General features: G+C 44.2%; 1 protein-coding gene across 7 annotated transcripts in view; it reads left to right on the top strand.

Moving 5' to 3' along the window:
• Positions 1–25,978, top strand: part of LOC147034189 (interferon-induced GTP-binding protein Mx3-like) — a 177,086-nt gene that overhangs the window by 65,786 nt on the left and 85,322 nt on the right. For all 7 annotated transcript variants that reach the window (XR_015057466.1, XR_015057467.1, XM_085878402.1 and 4 more), the window contains 6 exons: positions 2,551–2,705; positions 8,491–8,629; positions 12,165–12,363; positions 14,708–14,780; positions 22,291–22,413; positions 22,691–22,835. Coding sequence is in view for 5 of the 7 variants with exons in the window: in XM_085878402.1 (XP_085734528.1) it covers positions 2,551–2,705; positions 8,491–8,629; positions 12,165–12,363; positions 14,708–14,780; positions 22,291–22,413; positions 22,691–22,835 (834 nt within the window). In the remaining 2 variants the exon portion in view is untranslated. The remainder of the gene's footprint in view (positions 1–2,550; positions 2,706–8,490; positions 8,630–12,164; positions 12,364–14,707; positions 14,781–22,290; positions 22,414–22,690; positions 22,836–25,978) is intronic.

Genomic DNA, 25,978 nt, shown 5'->3' with positions numbered 1-25,978 from the left:
CCCATTCCCACTTCCCACTCCCCCTCCTTTTCCCCCATATTCCTTGCCCCCCTTTCCAGAGTGTATAGTGACGTTTGGTGAGGCGTCGCTCTCCCCACCCTCCCTTCTTCTCTTTTTCCCCTTCTAGCTCCCCCCACCCCTCCCCTCTGCCCCTCCTCATTCCCCACCCCTCCTCCTCCCTCCTCCCTCCTCTCTCTCTCTTCCCCCCTTCCTTTAATATATTACCATCAGCGAAGCGACGTTTTTTATTTGCTCATACTACATATACAAGACAGAGATGGCTGTCCATTTTTCTGTTCGCAGTTTATGCTGATTGGCTGTTTGAGACTCGGTGCAATGTGATTGGCTGATGGCAAGATTGAATAATCTATTGCATCGGCTTATTAAAAGCTGATGTTCAATATTTGACGATCGAAACTCATGGCCGAAAGAATTATGTCAAAGTCTAGACTCTAGAGTGAAATCGGGGAAAATTATTCGTCTGCACACGACGTCGACATCTTCTTTCACTGGCAACGTATTTCACTCCTAAATATGTCTACTCGTGGTTTTGAACTCCACCCCTGCCCTGTGCAGCTGTACCTTCACCCTATTACCTGCCTGGAAAGGTAATTATCAATTTACTTGGTTGAAAAAACCGTTGCCATGGTTATGAATTCAGATCGAAGTTCTGCGTGAAGAAATTATTTGCGATGGAAAATTTCTAAAATTATTTTCACCATTCTTCCTTCTTCTTCCTCCTCAGTCCTTTTTCAATCTCATCTCAATCTCATTTCACCACTCTTCCTTTTTCCTCCTCAATCCTCTCGATCACAAGCCATTCGATCTCATGATCAGATCCAGAACAAGCCTTGAAAGTCAGTGGAAAGTTTGAAGGAAGGGTATGGATAGCGAACCGATGTGACTTGAAATGCCATTCACATTTTCCGTCACTAGTAGGGGTGGGGTCGGTGGAGGTGGGAGGGGAAGCAGTGAGGTGCTAGTCCGGAGGGAGGGGGTGGGATGGAGTGGAAAGGGTTGGGAGGAAGGTGAGGAAGGGGTGGTGTGTTATTCCACAGAGACAGTGGGGTGGAAGGAGGTTGGGGGAGAGAGGAGAAGGGTGGGATGTGGTGGGAGGCCAGAGGGAGGGAGGGAGATGTTGTGGTGGTAGTCCAGAGGGAGGAGGAGAAGGGGTGGGAGGGACCTGGCGTTGCCCAAAACACCGGGTACCTTTGCTAATATACTTATACTATTGTTATAAATTATAATTATTGTTGTTGGTTCTTTTTTTTGTTTGCATTTGATATTTTCTTTTCATGATACAAGTGGGAACTGGTTTTTGTTGTCAGTGCTTCTTTTTAAAAAATATAATAAAATAATAAATTCCAGATATTATTCTCCACAAGAGAATCCTCTGCCTCGCATCAACGTCATGTAGCCATAACTGGCAATATGTACCAGCTGCTTGCATGGCCATCCATCACCTGCTATTGTGGTTTCACACAACTCTGATCTGGAGGCTAAAATGGGCTAATACACCTTGCGCAAGGGTGGCCCACGTGTTATCGAATGCAAAGGTTACTTCCTTTAAAAAGGATGCTGCCTTTACCCTGTAAAACCCTGAGCCTTTAGTTTAAAAACATTAACCACGAGACAGCAGCATATTTGGATTCAGATTTTCCTTCTCCTTGATTAGCTGTCTACAAAAGTTATTGAGCCCCATATGCCCGCAGTAACTGGTTTTAAGACAGCAGTGATTCGCTTTTCACCTATACACCTGTTCGTAAGAAGAAGGCTGGTGAGAGGCTACACTGTTTAAGGCTGTTTGAGATGCTGAGCCATTGTAGTGTTTTATAGAGATGTATAAATCGAGAGCTTATCCTTCATGTCACTCCACGGTATAACAGTCTATGGGGATCATACATACACATACTGTATATACTGCTCCTTTCTGCTTCACCAAGTTGGGGATTTAATTCATAATTTAGCCACCTTGGTTTTGGTCACAAGTAAATGACTGTGCGGTATGTCATCCTGATGAACTCAAGTGAGTGTGAAATATGATCGGTGGCTCCACTTTCCTTTTCTTGTGACATTTCAAATACCGGTCTTTTAAAAGATCTGAGTAACCTTGTGGAAACCATCCAGAATTGGTGGTTTGTACATGCGCATGACATATAGTGTCGTGTCGCTTTCAGGTTGGAAGGGCCTTTTCTGGTTTACACACACACACACACACACACACACACACACACACACACACACACACACACACACACACACACACACACACACACACACACACACACACACACACACACACACACACACACACACACACACACACACACACACACACACACCTGAAAGGTGTTTCCAAAATGAAAATATGAACAGTATTTGATTATGAATACCACTGTTCGAAAGTTTTGAGTGGTCATGAACATGGTTGTTTTGGAACTGTTGAACACTGACAAAAATGAAACCTGTTGATACTTTTTAATGTTGTGCTTCCAAAGTTCCTGACTTGGTCTCAATTTTTTTCTCTACATTTCCGAACCCAATGCATAGCTCAAAGTGATTTAGCAGGAGGTTCAAAGGGCATCAGTGAGGAGCTCATAACGTTGGAAGTGGAATCGTCCTCTGCTCCAGATCTTACTCTCATTGATCTTCCGGGTATTGCCCGTGTAGCCGTGGAAGGGCAACCCCATGATATTGAAAAGCAGGTAGGTCTGCAAAGCTATTTTGTACTTGCTAACAATGTCTTGCATTTGTGGCATCTCACTAGACTGCAACAAGAACACCTCAACAGAGCATTAATCGCATGATCTACCCCAATCCATGATATTTTCCTCGTTTTTTTTCTTTTTTCTTTCAACAAGCGAGGCTCATGGAAGAGAAATTTAGGTCTGACAGTGGGACAAGCATCAAATGAATGAACAAATTGGATAATAGCAAAGGGAAGAGATGAGGAAACACTTTAGTTTTTATGGAGTAAATAAAACTTTATAAAACCATAAAACTTTAATTTGGTGAATATTTTTCATTCAAAATTCATGAAAAAGCTAATTTTGAAGTTTATTTAATATACCCACACTCGTACCATTTTCAGGGAATTCTAATGGGTAAAGACAATTTTAAAACCATTGATGTTTGGGGATGGATATTTTACAACTAATATTTTTTTCCTTGTGATGGAAAACTTGAATATGACTTTCCATTTTGAGACCTAATTGCTAAAAAAAAATTGTCCAACTTCAACTGTGCAAGTAAGATGGTTGGGTTAGGAAAGGTTAATGAGGGTAATAAAGATCATGAGGACAGAATTGGGGGTGACAAGATGTGGTGGTGCACTGCTTGCTTTGAAGCCTTGCAGGGAAGAGTGAGACAAAACAGCCTCTGAAAGAAGTTCCACACATGGGAGATGTGAGGAATAAAAGAGTTGAGGTGTGCAGTCAGCCTGGAATTTGGAAGTTTGTCCAGCATGCACAACTGGGAGTAGATATGTATGGTCAGAGGATTGAGAGAGCAGTTTGAGCTGCATTGGAGAAGAGGTGGTAGAGAGAGAGAGAGAGAGAGAGAGAGAGAGAGAGAGAGAGAGAGAGAGAGAGAGAGAGAGAGAGAGAGAGAGAGAGAGAGAGAGAGAGAGAGAGAGAGAGAGAGACAGAGACAGAGACAGAGACAGAGACAGAGACAGAGACAGAGACAGAGACAGAGACAGAGACAGAGACAGAGACAGAGACAGAGACAGAGACAGAGACAGAGACAGAGACAGAGACAGAGAGAGAGAGAGACACACACAGAGACACACACAGAGACACACACAGAGACACACACAGAGACACACACAGAGACACACACAGATAGACAGACCACCAACTTGTTTGTGATGTGAAAGTAACAGAACTTGTGCTTCAATGTCACCTGATTAGACTTGGAGGCATAATAGTTGGAGCGTCAGTTTTGAGTCTGGGAGGTCAGTTGTTCAAACCCCAGTTGAGTATTACCAAAGATTTCAAAGATGGTACGTGCTGCTTCCTTACTTACCGCTCATCATTCTTAAGGGATATAGCAAGGACAAACAACCATACGTTGGCGAGCACAGCACAGGCTTGGATGGGCCTAATCACCTCCTCCTTTGTTGAAGTTTCTTCAGCCTCAACTAGGACTGGGTTATCAGCGACTAAACCGTCTCCCCCACCAGGTTTCCTGATGAGGAGGGTGTATGGATATGGACACACAGCAGAATTAAAAACAAAACCTGTCAAAGGGTGGAGGAGCTCCTTGTGAGCCAATGCCCATCCATATCTGGTGCCCAACTGTATCTGTGGATGCCCTCCTGCAGTTGGGTTTCCTTTTTCTAGGAGGTTGGTGGTAGGATTTGCACTCCAGCTTCTGGAAAACACTTCATTCCTCAACACACACACAAATAAAGCAGATAATACTGAAAACCCACTCCGTGAGATTACTTCCTGTGCAGCTGCCCTTTGCATGGCAGCTCACTGGATGATGGGATTTGGGCAAAGCCTTCGGGACCCCCATTATTTGAGGATAGGAGGAAAAGCATGGGGTAACCTTCCTAGGTCAGGTTGTGGTGGTGTGTGTCGGGGTGGTGCTGAGATGTCGTCCACCAGATGGTGCTCTCCTCGGGTTAACCAGAGGCGATCCCTTTGGGTAGGTGCCTGGAATGTCCTCACTCTAAGAGAGGTTGATCACCTGTCTCTTCTATCATCTGAGCTCCAGCATTTGACCATCCGTATTGCAGCACTCACTGAGGTTTGGAGACCGGATGGTGGTGAGATCATGCAGGTAGTTACACCTACAACTGGTTTGGACACTGATGGTTACCATGCCCAATAAGTTACTGCAGCTGTGTCCAATAAGCTGACTCTCATAAGAGTCGAAGTAACACCAGCCGACAAACGAATTATGAGAATGAGCATTTATCACTCCTTGGGGGTCATTGCCTTGGCCTATGTATATGCTCCGACTGAGGCGAGTGATCTCGCTGTGAAGGAGACATTCTGTGACACGCTTGAGTCTGTGGTTAATCAGTGCCCCAGGTGAGATACTCTTCTAGTCTTGGGGGATTTCGATGCATCGACTGGCACTGAGAGGGATGGTTATGTGGCATGTATTCATTGTGGAACTGTGACCCAGAATAGCATGATGTTCCTTGACTTTGCAAGAGGTTTCATGGTTTGTGACCTCAGCCTCATCACTGGACTTTGTATTCCAATGCTGGTGGTGTGGCAAAGGAGATTGATCATGTGCTTGTTGATGGTCGCCGGAGGATGCTCAAGAACTGCAGAGTCAACCAGAGTGCTCACTTCCTCAGTACCGACCACAGGCTAGCAGTGAATCTGAAGTTGCAGCTCATATCCCTCCGTGTACTGCGGTTGGAGCGGAGGGTGGTACGCTCTTGACAGAGGAGTCTGAAGTGAAGGCCCACTGGGCCAGCTACTTTGAGCGGCTGTACCAGGCTGAACGACCAGCTGTTGAGTTGGCTGTCGGGGGTGTTCCTCGCCAAATTGCTGATCCTCCAATCAACTGTGAAATTCCTTCTTTTGTGGAAACAGGCTGTGGTGAACCAGTTGAAAGAGAGATCTGTGGCAGACATGTTGAACTTCTTATGGCTGGTAAAAATTCTGCACTCGTGTTGTTGCATGCAGTTATCTGCTCTGTTTGGAGCACAGGTATCATCACAACTGATTGGAAGATTGGCCTTGTTGTCCCTCTCTATAAATGGAAGGGTGATCGACACGACTGCAACAATTACCAATGTGTGATGCTGCTCTCAGTGCCAAGCAAGGTCTTTGTTTGGATAATTCTTGAAAAGGTTTGCCACCATCTGCTTCAGCACCAGTGCCCAGAGCAGTCAGGCTTTACACAAAAAGGGTCAACGATTGATTGTATCCCTGCTCTTTGAGTCCTCACTGAACACACTCGAGAGTTTCAGCAGTGGTTGCTCGCAGCCTATGTTGATCTTTTGTTGAGGATGTTGAAGTCAGAGAGAGATTCACTTACCTTGGCACTGATATACCTTTCTGGTGAACCAGAGTTCGATTGACATTTCGGTCGGGCCTGGGGAGTCATGGATTTACTGGATCATTTGGTATGGCGCTGTCAGTACCTACACAGGAGGACGAAAGTCTGAGTCTTTAAGTCATTGTTGCTTCCATCTTGCTCTATGGATTTGAGACTTGGACTCTTAACAAGGATCTGAGATGGAGACTTAACTCCTTCGGTAGGAGGTCTCTTTCGAGAATCCTTGGCTGTCGTTGGTCAGACTTTGTGTCCAACAAGCGTTTGCTGAGTGATACTCACATGAGGTTTGTTACCTGTAGAGTCCGTGAGCATCAGCTGCTATATGCCTGGTTTGGGCTTAATGGTTAGGGTGGTGGGCTTGGAATCCTAGGATCCTGAGTTCAAATCCCACTCAGCTGTTGAATTAATACCAGGTGGGGTTGATTCTGCCTGTCATCCTTCCGAGGTCGGCAAAATGAGTACCAGCTTGCTGGTATCTTGTGTTGGAGTGGAGACCTGTCCAGGATTGTGCCAAATAGCCAAGGAGACTGCTTCGGCAGCACCAATGCTCTGCACAGAGTATGGTCCCAATGGATGGATGGATCAGCTGCGGCTGTATGGACATGTGGTTCGTTTTCCTGACAATGATCCTGCTCACCAGATTCTCTCAGCAAGGGAGCCTCGTGGGAGGAGGAGGCCAATGGGCCATCCACATACCTTGTGGTTGCAGCAGGTTGATCAGTATCTCAAGGAGATTGGGATGAGCCAGGCATCTACCTGGGGGATGGCCAGACAGAGGCCTCTGGAGTACCAGCGGAAAGTGGACGCAGTGACGCACTGCTCCGGCGCATGCTCCCATACCTGAACTGACTACTGGGATAGGGGAGGAGAGGATTTCATTGATGGCAATATGTTAACTGCATGAGTGGCAGAAGTCAGAAATCCAGGAATCAAGGTGGCCTTCTATGCCAGATGCAGTGAGCTTTGCAAGCAAGGAAAGATGCCAAATTGTGTTGAATCACGAATGTCTGAGATATGTCCAGGGAGACGGTCCTAACCTGTTGTTTGATATCGACGTCCTCCAGCCATTGCTGAGAGAGGAGCAGAAGTGTGTCCCAAATTGACCGGGACATGATCCAAACTGATCGTCTGAGACCAAATTGTTTGAAAACAGGAAAATCGTCATCAGAAGCAATCATGCATTCCATTACTTGTTTGTAATTGTGAGCAAGCTCACTGGCCTGGCGTTGGCCTTGTCTGTTTTTGCATCCTAATTGTGAACAGGAGTGATGTTTGCTGACTTCTATGCAGAGGGGAGGTGGCCAATGGAGTCAGACATACCAAATAGGGCAGACAGAGAGGAAGCAAGAACAGTCGAGCAAGACTTGAGAATGTAGGCACAGGTGCCATCTGGGCCTGTTGCCGTAACAGTGTCAAGGCCCGTAATAACTTTCTCTAACTTCTTGGGTGAGGACACAGAGTACAGTAGACAGTGGGTACATTCGGTTAAGATGGGGACATATGAATTGGATACCATGGGATTTGGAGGCAAAGAAGGAATTTAAACATTGTGCCTTAACTCAGGCAGTCTGCAGTAATGTCTTTGATGTGAGGAATGGGACAGAGGGGAAGCATGACAACTAGCAAGTCTTAATTAGCAGCTTTGAATTTATTGCTATTTTTGTTTTTTCTTGTATTGGCCAATGGGCTTCATTTTATTTTATTTCATTACCTCTGCCACCGAAGGTGGATGTAGGTTATGTTTTCACCTCTGCCTGTCTGTCTGTTTGTTTGTTTCTCTGTGAGCAGGATACCAGAAAAGTTGTGGACAGATTCAGACAAAATTTGGTGGACAGGTTGAGTATGCGACAAGGATAAATTGATTAGATTTTGGTGAAGAACTGGACACTAGAATTTAAAAAAGTGATTCTTCATTTTTGAGAGATCTGGAAAAAAACGATATATAGCACGATCTCTCTAAAAGTTATGGACTGATTCGGACGAATCTTGGTGGAGGAGTTGGGTAGTTGACAACAACAAGCTGTTAGGTTAGATTTTTGGATAGAATCCAGATGCAGATCCAGCCTAGCAGTGGGATACAAAGCCTGGTGTTGGCTTAGTGGTAAGGGTGGTGGCTTGGGATCCTAGGGTCCTGAATTCAAGCCCCGTCGGGCCGCTGAATTAATACACCAGGAGGTTGACTCAGCCTGTCATCCTTCTGAGGTCGGTAAAATGAGTACCAGTGTACTGGTAAGGGGGACACTGCATCAGCGGCATAGCCGCGTCCCAACCAATGATGCAACCAGCAGCCACAGGCTGCACTCGATAGAGAGAGAAATGTGGGATACAAAATGTAAACTGTTCAGCCCAGCAGAGATATGCACTCTACCAAGTGTTGTTCTTGTTACTCTCTGTGATGGTCTTTAGTCGGCTTGAATTCTAATTGAAGCACTTGAAGTCATACACTTTTATCTTTGCCCACAGATTAAAGAGCTGATCTTGTCGTATATCAACCGAGAGGAAACCATCATCCTTGTGGCCGTCCCTTGTAATGTGGACATTGCAACAACAGAGGCTCTTAGTATGGCACAGCAATGTGACCCCCAGGGCGAGAGGACACTGGGTGAGATTTCTTTAAAGACTCGTATATATTTTATTTGGTGTTTCACCTGAAACAATCAGATGCACTTTTTTATTCATGTATTTTTTATTTTTGTTCTCACTGTCGAGGCTCATATGAGAGCTAACACACAGAGCGTACAACAAGGGGAGCAGGAGACAAGAGGGTGGGGGGTGGGGTTGGAGATGGGGAAGGAAAAAAACGGTGTGGAACAGGCATGAGGAGATCTGTGGAAGAGAGAGGGATGGAGCGGAGTACACAGGATAAACAAGATGGACACAACAGGAACTTTCAGGAAGGAAAGCAGGGAATTTGAAGGAGGTGGCTTTGGATGGATTAGCGGGGGTAGAAAAGATCATGGTTTTGGATGGGGGATGATAAGAGATGGTGGTGAACAGCTATGTTGAAGACCTGGAGGGAAGAGTGGGATTGAAGAGAGTGTGGGAGTTTGTTTCAAAGGTGGGAAAAAAGAGGAATGAAAGAGTGAAGGTGAGCAGTGATTCATGATTTTGGTAGTTTCACCAGAAGAGGGTTGCTGGCGGACCTTGAGCACCCTGCAGAAATATGGAGGGAGATATCCCAGACAGAGCAAAGGGGGGGGGGGCGAGGCCAGCGAGGAGATGGTAGAAGACAGACAGACCACCAACCTGCCTGCAGGGAGAGAATGAGAGACCCAACGACTCAGCCTTATCGCGGGAGATACCAATGAACCTAAATGCCTTGGTTTCCATGGCGTCGAGCCAAGAAAGGTGAGAGTTAGGAGCACCAGCCCGGAGCAGAGAGCAGCACTCCATCAGGCTGTGGACGAAAGCTTTGTTTGTGGTCAGGAGCTCAGGTGTGCCAAGGAAATACTTTGCATGATGGGGGATGCCCAGTCGGTGACTGGCTTTGGAAGCCAGCTTGGATATGTGGCTTTCCCAGGAAAAATCATGGCAGATAGTGAGACCCAGAAGCTTGAATGAAAGGACTTCTTCAAGAGGATTATTGAGAAAGTAGATGGGAGGGGGGGTGGGGGGGCGGAGCAGTTTCAGACAATCCTTATGGAGAGACAAAATGAGAGTGTGAGATTTGTCAGGGTTGAAAGACATGGTCCACGTGTTTGACCAGCTTGTGATTTTATCCAGATCTGCAGAGAGTGAAGAGGCTGCTTCTTGCCGATCTGTGGGATGACATGTTACAGCAGAGAGTGGAGTCATTAGAAAAGAGATAAAGAGGATTTTCTAGAGAGTCGGAGAGATCATTGATGAAAACCAGAAAAAGAACAGGGCCCAGAACACTGCCTTGAAGAACTCCAGCCTGGACTGGAAGAGGGTATGAGAGGACTCCATTAAGGGCCACATGTTGGCTGTGACAGGAGAGGAAGTCTGCAAGCCATGAGTGCAGATGTGCTTGGATACCATAGGAAGAGACTTTGGTGAGCAGGGCAGGGTGCAAGACCGTATAGAAGGCACGCAATATGTCTAGGGAGATGGCTCTGATTTCATGCCTGGCATTGAGGACCTCCATCCGTTGTTGGGAGAGCAGAAGCAGTAAATCCAAGGTAAAGTAATCTGGTCTGAGTCCAAATTGATGTTTGGACATCAAGCCATTGGAGAGGATGAAGAATTTGATGTTTGAAGCGATGATGGATTCCATGACCTTGCTGATGATTGGGAAAAGGCTGCTTGGTCTGTTGTTGCAGGGATCTGTTTCTTCACCTTTATTATGCAGAGCGGTAATGTTTGCTGATTTTCAAGCAGATGGCAGATGACCTTGAGCAAACGAGAGGGTGAATAGAACAGAGAGAGGGTGAGAAAGAGCATCAGAACAGGTTTTTTGGAAAAGTGGGCTGATGCTATCGGGACTGGTTGCAGAATCTGAGTCGTGGTTTGACAGCAAAATCTCCACCCTGTCAGGAGAAAAGGATATAGAGTCCAGGAACAGCTGGGTAGGACTGGGTAAGATGGGTACAGAAAGTGATGGGTTTGGGGCACAAGACTTAGAAGCAAACCCGAGTTTAGGCATTCAGCCTTTTCACGTGCAGTATCAGCAGTGCGGCGATTTGAGGTATGGGAGGGGGTGGAGGGGGAACATACACCAGAAACAGATTTGATTAGATGCCATCAGGATTTGAAGGAGGGAGAGAGATTTGAGAGTTCAAACTTGAGATTGGAAAGATGTTGTTTTCTGGCTCTTATGAGGGTAGATACACACTTGTTCCAAGCTTTATGGAAGGAACTGAGATTGCCTTCAGTTGGATTAGCCTTCCATGAGGTGAAGGCAAGTTGTTTCAGGACAACTGCGTTACCACAAGCTTCAGTGTACCATGGGCAGGAGGAAGGGTATGACAACTGAAGACAACATGGGATAAATCTGTGCATGAGCGAGACCAAGTTTCTTTGAAAGAATTTCCAGGATGAGTTGATGTCGGAGGAAGTAGCGATGGGAGACCAATCAATAAGTTTGGTGGCTGCCTTTGAAGTCCCTGCCAGTCAGCCTGAGTGAAATGCCAGACTCGACGATGCTGAGGTGGTTCTCTAACAACAGCCAGAGAGATGTCTATTTTGACAAGCATGTGGTCAGAAGAACCGATTAGAGCAGAGGAAGAACATATTTTCAGTGAAATTGGTCAAAATCAGATCCAGAAGAGATGGAGTACCATTGGTTGAGATCCAGGTTGGGAAATTTACCGAATGAGTCAGTCCCAATGAGTCACAGAAATCTTTTGCTGAAGTGCCATGGCTGATGAGAGAGGTCCCCACACCCAGCCAACTGGCATGATGACAATTGAAGTCACCACATATGAGGAAGACAGAGTTGGGATGACAGGATAGAAGTTGGTCCATGTTTTCGGATAGTGAGGTGTAAATGGAGTCATCACTGTTTGGTGGATGGCACAACACACATATAAACATGAGGTGGGAGTGGAGGGGAAGCCAAAGCCAGAGGTATTCCTGTTGGTGTGGGGGAGAGAGGGCAGTGCATGGTGAGTCAGGAATGGAGTCTTTGATGAAGAGAGCAACTCCGTCGCCAGGACGAGGATCAGGTCTGTCATACCAGAGGAGGGAGTAACCAGGGAGATATACTTGGGAGTCAGAGATGTCTTGAAGGAGGAAAGTTTCTGTTAAGCAGATTATGTCTGGTTTGTCAGTATCAACCTATATGGAAAGATCTGTAAGGTTTGAGCGAAGGCCTCGGATGTTTGAGGTCCACACTGTTAAGGAAGAGGGTGGGGGAGGAGGTTTTGGGTGCAGGGGAGGAGAGGGGGGGGGTAGGACGAGGGAGGAGGGGGGAGGTAAGGAGAGTTGTTGAAAGAGTGTGGGGGATTGCAGAAGAGCTAGGGGACAGGGCCATATGAGAAGGAGAAAAGGCTTGGGGGGGGGGGGGTGATGGGTTGAGTTACAATGGGGAGGACACGAGTCCAGGAACAGATTTGCAAGATCTTTATCAATGCTACTCACTATTACAGTGTCATTTTACCTTTTTTGAATTTTTTTATTGAATACATGGAGATTTAAAGGAAACTGCCAGAGCATGATTGCTAACTTGTGCCAAACAGGAGTTCTTACCAAGCCAGACCTCATGGACCCTGGGACAGAATACAGTGCAATCCGTATTCTCAACAACCAAAGTATCATTCTGAAGAAGGGATACGTTATGGTGAAATGCCGAAGTCAGCGAGATATTGAGGCAAACATGACTCTGGAAGATGCCATCGAGGTGGAACAATCCTTTTTTGAGAAACACAGCATTTTCAAGTGGGTTTTAAAGTTATTCTGGTTATAGAGTTTCATTTGACTCTTCTGTGCATTATTTTACTCGACTTGCATCAAGAATGTGCAGGTTTCCTTCCACAAATGTGGACGTTTGAAAGAATATTAAGCATTAATGCAGCAATATGAATTTATTACTCACACCGCTGCCATGGGCTGGTACATGAGTATTCAATAATTATATCTGTGTGTACAATATGAAGCTATGTGCCAAATTTAGTGATTCTAGCTGCTCTTATTGTCAAGTTATTCTGCTGACAAACAGGCAAACACACAAACACCTTAATTGCAACAATCAATGCGCCAATCAGAGACAGGAAGTACAATGAAGGAGTAAGCAGGCATAAAGAGCTTGCAGAAATTTTGAAGATAGCAAATACAATTTATATTCACCATTATGTGGATTGAAGAACAGTTGGAATAAATGTTCACTTGTGAGGATTTGGCTTCAAGTTAAGAAAAAAAACCCTTTGCACTCAGGAATCACCACATGAAACAAACAGCGAGCAGTATGTTGAGAAAATCTAAATTACTTGCAAAAAGTCCATATTAATACATCCAAGGTCTCAGAGGCATACAAACTCCTCAGGGAAGATGTGAAACATTTGTGAGTAAAAGAAGAACACTTCTGGTGAACACAAGTATGGTGAAAAATTCAAGAGATAACGGAGAAGCTACAACCTGGTCACATAAGAGACGTTCCGGTAGGAGTGATACTTCAATGGGTATAATTAAAATTCGGTGGGAACTATAATCGAGCTCCTCACAAGACTGTGTCCTTCTGTCCTCTTTGTACCATCCTTTCCGTCCCATGTGACGTCATTGTCCCTCGATGAAGAACAGCTGAAAGTGCTTTCTTGCGTTTTCTCTCTTTTTCTTTTTCTATTTCCGAAAAGAGTGGAAAATGCACCCAGAAAGAAAAATAATGATTGTTGGGTGTACTATAAGCTCAAGAGACTGGAGTTGAGAGAGAGAGAGAGAGAGAGAGAGAGAGAGAGAGGGAGAGGGAGAGGGAGAGGGAGAGAGAGAGAGAGAGAGAGAGAGAGACAGAGACAGAGACAGAGACAGAGACAGAGACAGAGACAGAGACAGAGACAGAGACAGAGACAGAGACAGAGACAGAGACAGAGACAGAGACAGACAATTTTCATAGGTCAGGTGATTGTTCAGATCAACAGCAGCTGTGACCAAGGAGCATAAACAGCTGACACTAGCTTTAGGGATAGAAAGTCACAGTCAGAAGCCAGAGTGTATGAGCCGACTGCAGAGCAAAATATGATAGTTTTTTAAAAGGTACCAAAAAACTACACAAATATTAATGTACACCCTAACGTGGTCTCTCCATCCTCAAACCAATTTTGCACTGATGACCTACCCTTTGAAACCCCAACCACACAAGCATATTTTTCAGGAAATTGACCAAGCAGTTTTCGATCTTGAAGTATTCATCATAAAACCAAACATTAATAATAACCAAAACAACAAATTCTAATTCTGTATTCGAAACTTACACTAATAATAATACAAATAAGAGTATGAACAAAATGAAAACATTTGCAATTTCTACATATGTATTGAGAATATGTCTGCAGAGAGTTGGTTCACTTCTAAGATTTCTGTTATGGTACAACAATTCACAAAAGAACCATGATGTCTTAGAAGAGAAACAACAGCATACGCCAATGAGTGAATTCTAGTTTATGTATCAACGCGACGTCTTTATTTGAGTCTGAAAGTAGATAGAGTGCTATATTTGTGTTGTGCATGCACATTCATTCATTCAAGCATAATTTATACAGCACCTGATTGCAAGTTTTTATCATTTCTGGAGGGGCTACACTACGGGTACCTTGTTCATGTCGATCGTGGTTGAAATTTACAATTTGGTCAGTGCATAAGCATACAATGGATTACTATTTTTACCTCCACCACCGAAGGTGAATGAGGATATGCTTTAATTCCTTTCTGTCTGTTTGTTACTTGAAAAAAACATAAGATGGTTTTCCAAAAGCTGATTAGTAATCGTACTTTCTCAAATCTTACAAATAAAGGATAAAAGTGAAACAGGTCCATCATTTTGAACATTGCTCATATCTAATGAAGGTTTCTTTAAAGTGTTGAGTGTGATTGCTTCTTTTCGTGAGAATGACTCACGCTGTGCGATCGTTGAGAAGCTCTCCTTCCAGTCAATTCAAATTCCATATGCTATTGACATGTCCGTTTTCTCCCCATGTCCTTGTCCTGCATGTGATAAAATGTCATATTTGGTTGATATGAAGGTAAGAAGTAACATACTTGCAGCCAATAATTGTTGGATTTTTGCCACCAGGGATATTGAAGATAAATCAACCACAAGGGTGCTGGCAAACAGACTTACCAATGAGCTCGTTGGACAAATAAAAGTAAGGATTGCATGACTGAATATAATCAATATCTGATATTTCAAAAGTTCATTTATAACGATTCTTCATGTTAGGATTATTAAGTGCTCTCTGAATGTTGGTATTACTTTGTAGTTTACTTTATATTGATGCAAGCAGGGTGTAGTGGTGCCAGAGCGCACTGGAGTGCTGCTCCAGCACCTCAATCCATCTGAGGTGGAACTTAAGGCCCGGTCACACCTTGACGTTTTAGCCAACGTATGCCGATTTTTGAATTTTTTTTCTAAAACGCTGGCACACGTTGAATACGTTATGGGTAAGTTTTGATAACATTGAGAGCACGCTGAAAAACACTGCCATACGTCGTTGTACGCTGGCTTTAAACGTTGTACTTTTTGGTTGTCCTCAAATTTTTTCATGCTTGAAATTTCACGACGTATGCCGGCGTATGACTCACACGTTCCGCTACGCTGGCCACATGTTGTATGCACGGTCTGCGATTGTTGACAGACGTCAACACATGCTACTTGTAAGTTAATCATAAGTTGAGACACGCCGAGGTAATGTTTAGCGTACCCGAAACTTATTTCTAACCTATGATTAACGTGTTGTTGGCACGTTACGCGATCGTTGCCACACATCGACAGACGTTACTTTTAAGTTACTCATAGGCTGAAAGACGTCAGTATAATGGATCGTCCTTGCGTCAGCGTCCACGGCCACGGCCAGGACACTTATTTGCAGCATTCTTCAAACTTTTCTTCGGCATGACGAGGATGTTCACACTTCGATGTCTAGCTTGGCTATGATTCCAATTGTCCATCGGTAGCGTCTATTTAAAATAGTCGAGTTTGAGCGTTTTAACACGTTCAGAAGAAACGCTTCAAATTTCCAAACCCCAGCGTCAAATTTAAATCGTTCATTGTAAACAATGAAAATAGCTGAGTGGTACCGTTTAAAAGTCGTTGAGTGTAAAAAAAATCCAATTGTTGAGCGCAAGCGTCTACTTTCAATAGTGGAGATGCAGCCATTTCAATCGTTGAGTGGCAGCCTATGAATAGCAAACCCTACGTCACCGGCAAAGATAAACTGCCGCACGATATGGATAAGTTAGGCTATTGTTGGGCATAGTTTGTGAACGCCGGCTTCACGATAATTATTCGTTGGTATATCGTATCTATAAGTAATCAAAGCGCTCTATGCACATTATTAGTTCATTGTGCATTTGTCCAACCCGTTATGAATAGACCTAAATCGTAAAAACAAGCTATAGCTCATTGTTGAAAAAGCCCCATAAAAATTAGCCGCGAAGAACTTCGAACAATGGTGAAAAGATGTCTCCTACCCGTGGACACGCGGACGCAAGGACGATCCATCATAACCCACACCCTCCCCCTCACACTCACCTACTACTGCCAACATGAACAAACTACTACTGATACTAATACTAATACTGATACTGATACTGTTACTGCTGACATGGACATCGACTCAAAAAGGACTCGAAAACACTGTTGGGTTCCCCTTTTATGAGCAGCATTTTTATATACCAATTCCCAAAACCGCTGGGAACACGTCTTTATATGGCAGTTGTAAGCTAGAAACACGTTCATTTTTTTTTTGTCGACCGGAAGACGTCATTGGAATACGTCTACATACGTCGATGTGTGTTGGGACTACGTAAAGAATTGATTCAAAGCACGTCAAACATAAGTTAGAAATAAGTTTCACGTAAAAAAGACATTACCGCGACGTGTTTCGACTTATGAGTAGCTTATAAGTAGCCTTTTATTTGTGGACGTGTGTAAGCGTCCACATATCGTGTGTAAAACTTATCCCCATCGCATGCGGAACGTGTGTCATACGCCGAGTACGTCGTAAAATTTTGAACATGTTTAAAATTTCTTGACGTACTCTACTTACTACGACGTATGATAGCGTACTTTAGCATTCTACTCACGTATACCAAACTTACTCATACCGTATTTTCGTGCCCCAACGTTTTAGACACATTTTTCTTAGGTCGGCATACACTGGCAAGATCGCCAAGGTGTGACCGCGATGTTGTCACTTCCATTTCTACGGCAGTTATGATTCGAATCATTGTGCGTCAGCCTTTTAATAGGCTACGTCATGACATCGTCGGCGATGCGACATCGTCTGAGCCGTGAAGCCATCCATCCACCAGCCAGTCCACAAAGCCATGTGATGATATGCCTCTTTATCACACCCTGTTTGAACGTTGTTTGCAGACGACACAAACGTCTATAAATTACATACTATTGGAATGTTCCTTTCATGGTAAAGCCGTGTGACTATATGTCTATTAATTACGTACTGTTTGAAAATCAGTTGCATCCTGACTTCATACAAGTACATGTATTAATTACATACTATTGGAATGTACCTTTCGATGCATTCTGCTGCTGACATCCCTTCGACCGCTGAAGAACCTTTAAGACCCTCAAGACCCTCAAGGACCCAGATGACCCAAAAGACCCAGATGACCAAAAAGTCAGAGGACCCAAAAGACCCCAAGGACCCAAAAGACCTTGAGGACCCAAAAGACCACTAAGATTCTTTAGACCCCTTTGATCTTAACACCATCGAAGACAGCTTAGACCCTTGACCATTTGGAACACTTGGACCTTTTTCATGACAAATAAATTTCAAATAAATATCACATATATTACAAATAAATTTGTACAAAATATATGATTGGATTATGATTGGTGTAAATCATGACAACACAGCAAATCTGTGACGTCGATCTCTGTAGCGAGCCGATCCACGCTAGTAATATATAAATGACAGACTCATGTTGGCAAAGCAGATAAGCATGACGTTATATATGTTAACACAATGCCTATCTGCCCTGCCATCTCCGACAATACACTGGAATGTTGATTCGGACCTAAAGCTTTATCATTCGTCAATTCCAAAAAAGACACCAACTAATGTGAAAGACAACGAAATGACTAATGCCAGCAGACGGGACACCCAATTTATTGTCCATCGGAGGTACAGCACACACATTGATAAATTACCCTGCGACACACCATGACGACAGCTTATATCTGGGTCGGGATTCAAATACTGGCTAGACAGCTTTGAGTTGAGTGTGCATACCTCTAGGTCACCCTGCCAGCCATTACCACATGGTACTAAGTAAAAAAAACAACTTGTCTTTATTTCATAAAATACATAGTTTTATTGAAAAACAGTGGTTAGAGATTAACTGATCTGACTTTTTCTTAAAAGTGTAGATTAAGGGGGGTGTCTGTGTGTGTTAAGCTTTTGTTACTCATGCTAAAATGTGCGAATTTCATTTGTCACTCATTTTGGGGATTCAAATGGTTGGTGTTGTGTTAAAACTTAATGTGATGGTACCTCTGGCGATGACATCATGGCACACATTTTGCATTTAACTCAAAATTTGGCACTATACTACTGGATGCAGGAAATAAAAAAAACATTTAAAATGCAAACGGATGTAGCAATGGCCTGCCAAAAAGTATAAGATGAAGAATAATAATAATAATAATAATAAGAAGAAGAAGAACTCCCTTTGGTGTCTTCAGATGCATATGGCTGCAGAGATTCTGGACACTCTGGTGCAGAATACTCATTGGCTCATTTTTCCCAGTGAGCTGCTAATATTCATTTTGCTTACCTTAAAAGGATGACAGGCTGAGTTAACCCACCTGGCGTTATTTTAACGGCCTGACAGGGGCTCAAACTCTTGGACCCAAGGTCAACCTGTCGTTTTGCAAGCCAAAATTGCAACAGAAATGTTGTAACTATCTCCCCAAACCTTTGCAAACAACATTAAAAATATCGACAAATGTAGGTGGGGCAAAATTGTTAATTTGCATAATTCCAAACTGGCTGCTCAAAGCAATATTTTCTGTTAATATGCCTCTACCTGTATATACTATATTGAAGGAAGAAGTTGTCAACTCGTGTCAATGTGAGAAGAAAAAAAATCACATATCTGTTACTCTTGATTTATTGGACAAAGGATTTGGCCAACTGGAAATCATGTCCATCCATTGCAACCAGAGACGTGCCATTTAATTAGGTGAAACTCCACTGTTGCCTGTTGTTCCTCCAGTTTTGCATTGACTTTATCAAGGACACTTTCAAAACAGACTGCATCTGCTGACAACTGTCCAGCAATAAGTTTGTCATACAGTTGAATTGATTCATCGAGGTATTCTGGAATGTCAGCCTACGTTTAATTTCACTCTGTTTCCCTGTGACCCTTGACCAGCTCAGGCTCCACTGGCTCTCCATTCTCAGCCAGGTAGACTTCTGGAAAGGGGACATTAAATACCTCCGCTGTAACAATTTCCTTCAGGGCAGAGTCAACAAGCAAATGGCCCCAAACTGCTCTTGCCAGCACCTTTCCTCTGAGCATGTGCCCAACAGTGTTTTGAGCATATAAAACTTCAGGCAGTTCTTTGAGACCTGATGATGACATCACATTGCCTATGCAACCAAGATAACTCATTTCTGTGTGGAATCCATCAAGATGCAGGATAACAGATTCACGGCAGGGACCATAAAGGTTGGTCGAATGTGAGGATAGGCTTCAGTTGGTGTCACCTACATCCTGCTGCCACAAGTGGCATTGTTGAGTAGACACAGCTCATGTCACTCACATTCATGTCTCATTGGAAAAAAAAAAGTGAGTGACGATTTCCCTGAGTGAGTGCCCTGATTGACAGCTTGCATCATTCCTGACCACCCGGCTTCGGTGACCGGATGGGCCAGACGACCTTTCATAGAAAGTCTAGCTTCCAGGTTTGGTCATTGTCACAGAGTTCTGGAGTTCCTTACAGACCAAATGAGCACTGCAAGTTCTCTTATAGAGGTGTACGGTATTCCAATCTTTCCCACATCAACCACATCTGCAGCTCTGGCAGAACACCTCAGCACAGGCATCTCTTGGTTGATTCCAGGTGTTACAGCTGTGATTATCCCCTTTCCATCGAATGTATTATGTCCATCCACCAATGTCGATGTTGTGGTCAGCATTGTCTGCAACAAACTGGACAAAGTTACCTGGAGTGATACCGAGCTGCAGACATTTCAAATATCTTCATTTCAGAATAATAAGAGCAAAAACCATGGCTGTTTAGAGAGTCAATGAGGAACTATGGTGCATTACAATATCTAGGCCAATCAGAGTGGTGCCATCAGCACTCTCGGCTGAGTAACTTGAACAATGGTCTGGCCTATTGATGCAATTTTTTCTCACTGAATATTGTCCTCAGAAGTAAGCATAGTGTCTTTAGTACAAATGTACTGTTCTTTTCCAAAGAAGATATATCTTCAGGGATGGGATATGTACTGTATACTTAAACGTCTGTCTACATTTGATGCCATTGTTCATGAGATCAGCAACAGTTTTAACAATTCTCATTTACTCTCCTTCAAAGTCGGTCAGTTTAGCATTTTCATAAAAGTTGTTCAGAATATGCAAAGCTGTGCTTCTGAATGTCACATCGGTCTTTTCGTTGATACTGGTGATAATGATACCTTCACCAAAGTGCTCTCTCTGTAAGCTTTCTTTTCATATGCTTAGCACTGTATATGTCGGTGTCTTGGTCGAATAAATCTCACATTTTCTGCATAAGATGATCACTGACATCGTTTTCTTTCAAATATTGAGCCACCTTTAAAAAAGCTTCTTCCTTTAAAGTGTCAACGAATCTACCCAGGAATTGCTTCTTACTTTGGGAAGTGTATTGGTATGCTGCTAGTGGTTGTTCCCTGTTCGGAAATTGATATTGCAGACCGAGTTGTAAACAGCATCCACTGCATGTAAATCCTGCGTGAACTCAATATTGCTGTGAACCTTCTGTGCCCAACTGTCACCATGGTCTATGCAAATATGCTCAACTGTTGCCTGCAAATCTGCCATTCTGATTGGAAAAAAAACTCCACCAACCTCATTTTTGCCTGAGCAATTGACAGGCTGACTGCAGATAAATAGTGTTCACTAAATCTATAACTATATTCTTGCGAAAGGAGCCTGCGACTGCTGGTTGGTTCTTCTTCGGATTACTTCTTGATATCACGACTTGATATTCGGGAGCAAGGAGGGGACAGAGTGAGAGAAAATAGTTGGGGAGAGGAGGAAAAAAAAAAGACAGGTGAGGGGTGGAGGTGGGGTTAGCAAAGACAATGATATGTGATGGTCAATGACCGAACACGAAAACAAAAAAATCGTGTCAGAACAGCTGTACACACAATGACAGAACAAAGTTTGTAAAGTAATCTGCTGGAACATCTGCAAAAACTTTGATATTTCAGTTCCAGAAAATTTGTGGGAAAATGAACCAAAAGCAATCACTGAAGTACCTCTCATTGAAGTACCTCTCACGTACTCCAAAGTACCGACACAAACATTGAAGTACCTCTCACGTACGACCTTATGATTCCATCGGGTGTGAACATTGAAAACAAAGCATTGCGACCAGATAGCACACTAAGGTCCAAAAAAAAGAGAAAGCATTGCTAATTGATGTGTTAATACCAGTGATTTTGGACCAATGATGCAGAAATCAGGAAAATGACCAAATACCAAGACCTCAAGCAGGAAGTGAAAAGATCCTGGAAGATGAAGAATGCCAAAGTTGTACCAGTGATGACAAAGACCCTCATGGGAATGATGACGAAGAACCTCACAGAGATATTGAAAAAAACATTCCTGGGAATATCACTGCAAACAAACTACAGTTGGAAGCCGTCCTGAGCTCAGTAACAATCCTGAAGGGAGCCCTCGGCACAAAACTTTGAGAACAGAAAACTTCACAGCTTGGTCCGTGAATCGTGACCCCCTTACCGAAATGAAGGTGGATACTTTGAGCCCACCCTTGGAGGACTTCATTCCACATTTTGAAACCCACATATGTAGACACACACACACACACACACACACACACACACACACACACACACACACACACACACACACACACACACACACACACACACAGACCTGGGAGGGCTCCATTCCACTTGTATGGAGATACCAACCACACACACACACACACACACACACACCCTTTTATTTGTGTAGATTTACTTTCAATGATGGTATGCATGCAAAGTTTCACGCTGATAGGTTTTATAGTTTTGGAGTTATGGAGGAGACACACACACTGACACACACACTGACACACACACTGACACACACACTGACACACACACTGACACACACACTGACACACACACTGACACACACACACACACACACACACACACACACACACACACACACACACACACACACACACACACCCTTTTATTAGTATAGATTATCATTATACATGGCATGTCCACGCCATCCATACATAGGAAGTCTTGTCATAAACTGGAACATGTCATAAACTGGAATATGTCATAAACAGTCATATTTATGACTCAGGCAAAAATGACTTGGATTTCCATCTTTTGTGATGTTTTCACAACTCTTGTTGCTGTTTCCTAATGCTTTGTTTTGTCCTTTTCTATCTTTTAGCACCTCCTTCCAGGCCTGCGACATGATATTGATACAAAACTACATGACACTCGGGCAGAGCTGAAGAAAGTCAAATATTCATTGCCTCCTGAGAGTAAACGCCAATTTGCCTTTCTCAATCAGGTGTGTCAGAACTTCAGAGCTATAAACATAATTGAAAGTTGTAGGTTATTGAGTTTTTGGAAAATTTTGATGAATAGAAGTCATGACTTAAAGGATAACACTAAATTGTGTTTCAGTTTAGAAAAATAAAATAATCTGTGTCATGGCTTATTCCCTTGAGGACTTTTTAATGTGGTTTAAAGCATCGAAGATGACAGGTTTTCGTAAAGTATTAACAGAATTAATGCAAATTCTGCTTAAAAAGCAGCAATTGTTGAACCTTTTCTTTTCTGTGCAGCTTGTTATGGAATACTCCACTGCGGTCAAGGGCTCGGCGATGGGCGAGTATCGTTGCAACTTCCCTGAGAGCATGAAAATGTATTCAAAGGCCCGCAACTCCTTTGGAAAATGGCTTAACCTTGTGAGATATCGTGAGATGCAATGTAAGTACTGATGTCTGATTTGGGTTTTAACAATAAGTTTCTCCTACAAGAACAACTAACTTATTATTGAAAAATATATTTTTTTAATCTTTGAAAAGAAGAGAATTTCCCTTTTTTTGAGCATCTTTGAATATTTGCAAATTTCTATAAATGATTTGTGTGGTATGCCCTTCCAGCTCATATCTGTAAACAACAATATTATTTTTGTTTTCCACCTTTACAAAATTATTTGTGTGACAACCTTAACATTACCCCCACAAACAATTTCTGGAAACTACCGGTTGACATCACCCTTTTCCTTACAATATTCACTTTAGTGATAGTAGAAATCCTTGAGACAAACATTAAAGAAATCAATAAAGAACACAAATGGACAATTAAATGAACAGTTACAGGGGTACTCACGAAAATGTAAGGGCAAGATTGCTTGTCGGGATGGGGGAGGTGCCGGTGTGGAGTGGAGGGGTTACAGGAAAGAAGAAGCAGGCCTACCTGCCTCATCATATGAAGGTGTCTTTTTAGAGGTGCAGAGCATTGATGGCGAAAAGTCGATGCCTGATGTCGGAGTTGATGCCCTGGGTTCTGCAGGTGTGTGAGGCTTGAATAAGCTGGTGATGCTCGTCTGATGTGCTTACATTTTTTTCGATTTGTACATTTACTTGTCGCACTGGCAGCTTTCTTCTATCACCGTCTTAAAGTGGCCACTTCTTTCCATATTTCGATCATTGTCATTAATCCTTTAGTTTTCCACTGTTCTTCACAATTGCTCTCACTGTGGTTGGAGGCAAGCCAAGTGTGCGGCCAATGTCCACCGCACACTCACCTCTCTCACTGTGCTTAATCACATCCATTTCCACATCCAAAGTTATAGAAATTAGTGTGTGTGTGTGTGTGCGTGCGTGCGTGCGTGCGTGCGTGCGTGTGCCAATTTCCACTCACTTGTATTCATACAGTGGTTAGGTGAACACCAGCAGTCTCTGAGTCTCCATTACACTCAGCAATGTAGTGCTGGGGGTAATGGCGAAAGCCGCCAATATGTACATGGCAGATGTTCCTTGTAACTAGGTTGATACCCAGGCCTACGAAGTAGTAACATTCGTCTGCTCAATGAGAGGGAAGCCGAAGCGCCAGGCATAATGGCGAAAACAGCCGAGATGAACGTGGCCGATGTTCCTCGTAAAACAGGTCTATATACCAAGACCTAAGAAGCAGGAATATTCATCTGTTCAACAAGAGTGATTCCTGGGATAAATTTTAGGAACTCGCTGAGAGTCACGAGGGTGAACGTAGTGTAAGAAGGAGAGGAAGAACGGAGCCAAAGGATGCCATAATGCTTGGGCAGCACCCGTACTCGTAAGAGCTCACCTTGCAGAGTAGTTTCACTCTTGTGCAATTCTTGTTCTTTGTAATTCATTTCCTGCCCTCGTTTTGAAAAGTACTCCAGGGTTGATTGTCGCCACTACAACAACCCCCTTCTAGATTGCTGGAGGAGGATGAAAACAGCGATCAATATTCCTGTTCATGTAGTGCAATAGTTACCTGTGATGAAGAATAAGCCCAAATCATGGAGATCATTCATTCAATCTATTGGAAGACTTGAACCAATATAGCTGGCCAGTGCACATGTCTCCCAGACCAAGCTTGTCTGACTTCCATAGAAGTAGGTTGAGCACAGAAGTAGGTGCAGTAGTAGGAGTAGCATGTCCTGCAGTTGAGGAATGGTGCTTCTCTCCAGCTGATTTTAGCTTTGTGGTACAATTACCTTCCAGGTGGACTTCTATCACGCCTTTTCGAGGTTTGATATTGTTGCGAATTCGTGCCCGCCGGCGTGCGAGCGGCCACGTAACTCGAATCGCGGCACGTCACCCACCGGACGGACAATTCTGTCGTGACCCTCTCGGACTAACGCCGGGAGCTAGTCACGGGTGGGCCTTTCGGCCTCACCACGATCGTGCCAATCGGCCCCCCGCGTGGGATAGGGTTGTTCGCCAAATTCGACCTACTTAAGTACCCACGCGGAGGGTAGACTGGCGATCGCACCTTGCCGCAGGTCTACTCCGGACACGGGCCACTTAAGCGACCCGTTCCGTACTATCGGGATAACCGGTTATCGTCGGCCTCGATTAATTATCGGGCGTATTAAGCCCACTACCAACCCTTTACGTGAAGCAAGATGGAGATTCGATTAAAGAAAAGACGAAGCGAAACGGGAAAAACAGTTCAACATAATGCACATTTATTCCGCGGCACACGGAGAGCACACATATACAATTACAACAATTATGCACCAAAAGCAGATGCTAAAAAAGAAACACAACAATGCAGATCTACTACCGACTACGCGAGCACACGGCAACACTTACACAGTTTTACTTTACAGACGGCGCCGACAACACATTTACTCCAAAGCAAAAGAAAAGGGCCACCCTCAAAGACAAGGGGACAGACGGGGCCTGTGGGCCGCGAGACCGGGTGGATCCTACCCGTGTCTTGTGATGAGCCGCAAATGTGGCGGCGCGGCGGTGCCCCAACTCCGCGCTCCTTCGCGGGTTTCGTTGGCACTGCTTGGAGTAGGGTGGGAACGGGGCCCCCTTTTTGCACTATCTCAGCGGGGGGGGGAAGGGGGGAATTGTTGATGCTCTGGGGAAAGAGGATAGCTGGCTTGCTTGGGTCCCGCGACGAGCGACTCCACTGCGAGCTCGTCGCCGACCGCCGTCTTCCTTGCCTTGGACCCGAGCTATCCGGTCCCCTCCGCAATTCTCCTCAGCCGACTGCAGCAAATCACCTCGACCGCGCTCCAGGCTCCAGGCTTCCTCTCTCTGCAGCTCCCCGACAGACTCTGAACCCCGACAGACTCCGACCTCCGACAGACTGACTCTCCTCCAGACCCGACTTGACTCTTCTCAAACTCGCCTTGTCTCTTCTCAAACTGACTCCCGCTGCCACACTCTGCCGCTGCCACACTCTGCTCTCCAAAACTGACCCTTTTCCGAGCCCGACTCGACCCTGCGCTCGGCACTTTATAGGCCGGCAGGAGAACCCATATGCAAATTTCTGGATCAGAACGAGCTCGGGGGTGGAGCCACGCTCGCCCATTGGATGGAGAAAAAGGGGCGTGAGTCTCCCCTGATCCTCGAATTTGC

Source organism: Eptatretus burgeri, chromosome 1 (genome assembly GCF_056783735.1).
Source record: "Eptatretus burgeri isolate ZD-2024b chromosome 1, Ebu_testis_v1, whole genome shotgun sequence".
Classification (NCBI taxonomy): domain Eukaryota; kingdom Metazoa; phylum Chordata; class Myxini; order Myxiniformes; family Myxinidae; genus Eptatretus; species Eptatretus burgeri.
Note: the sequence above shows the minus strand (reverse complement) of the source record. Positions and strands in the feature narration are given on the sequence as shown.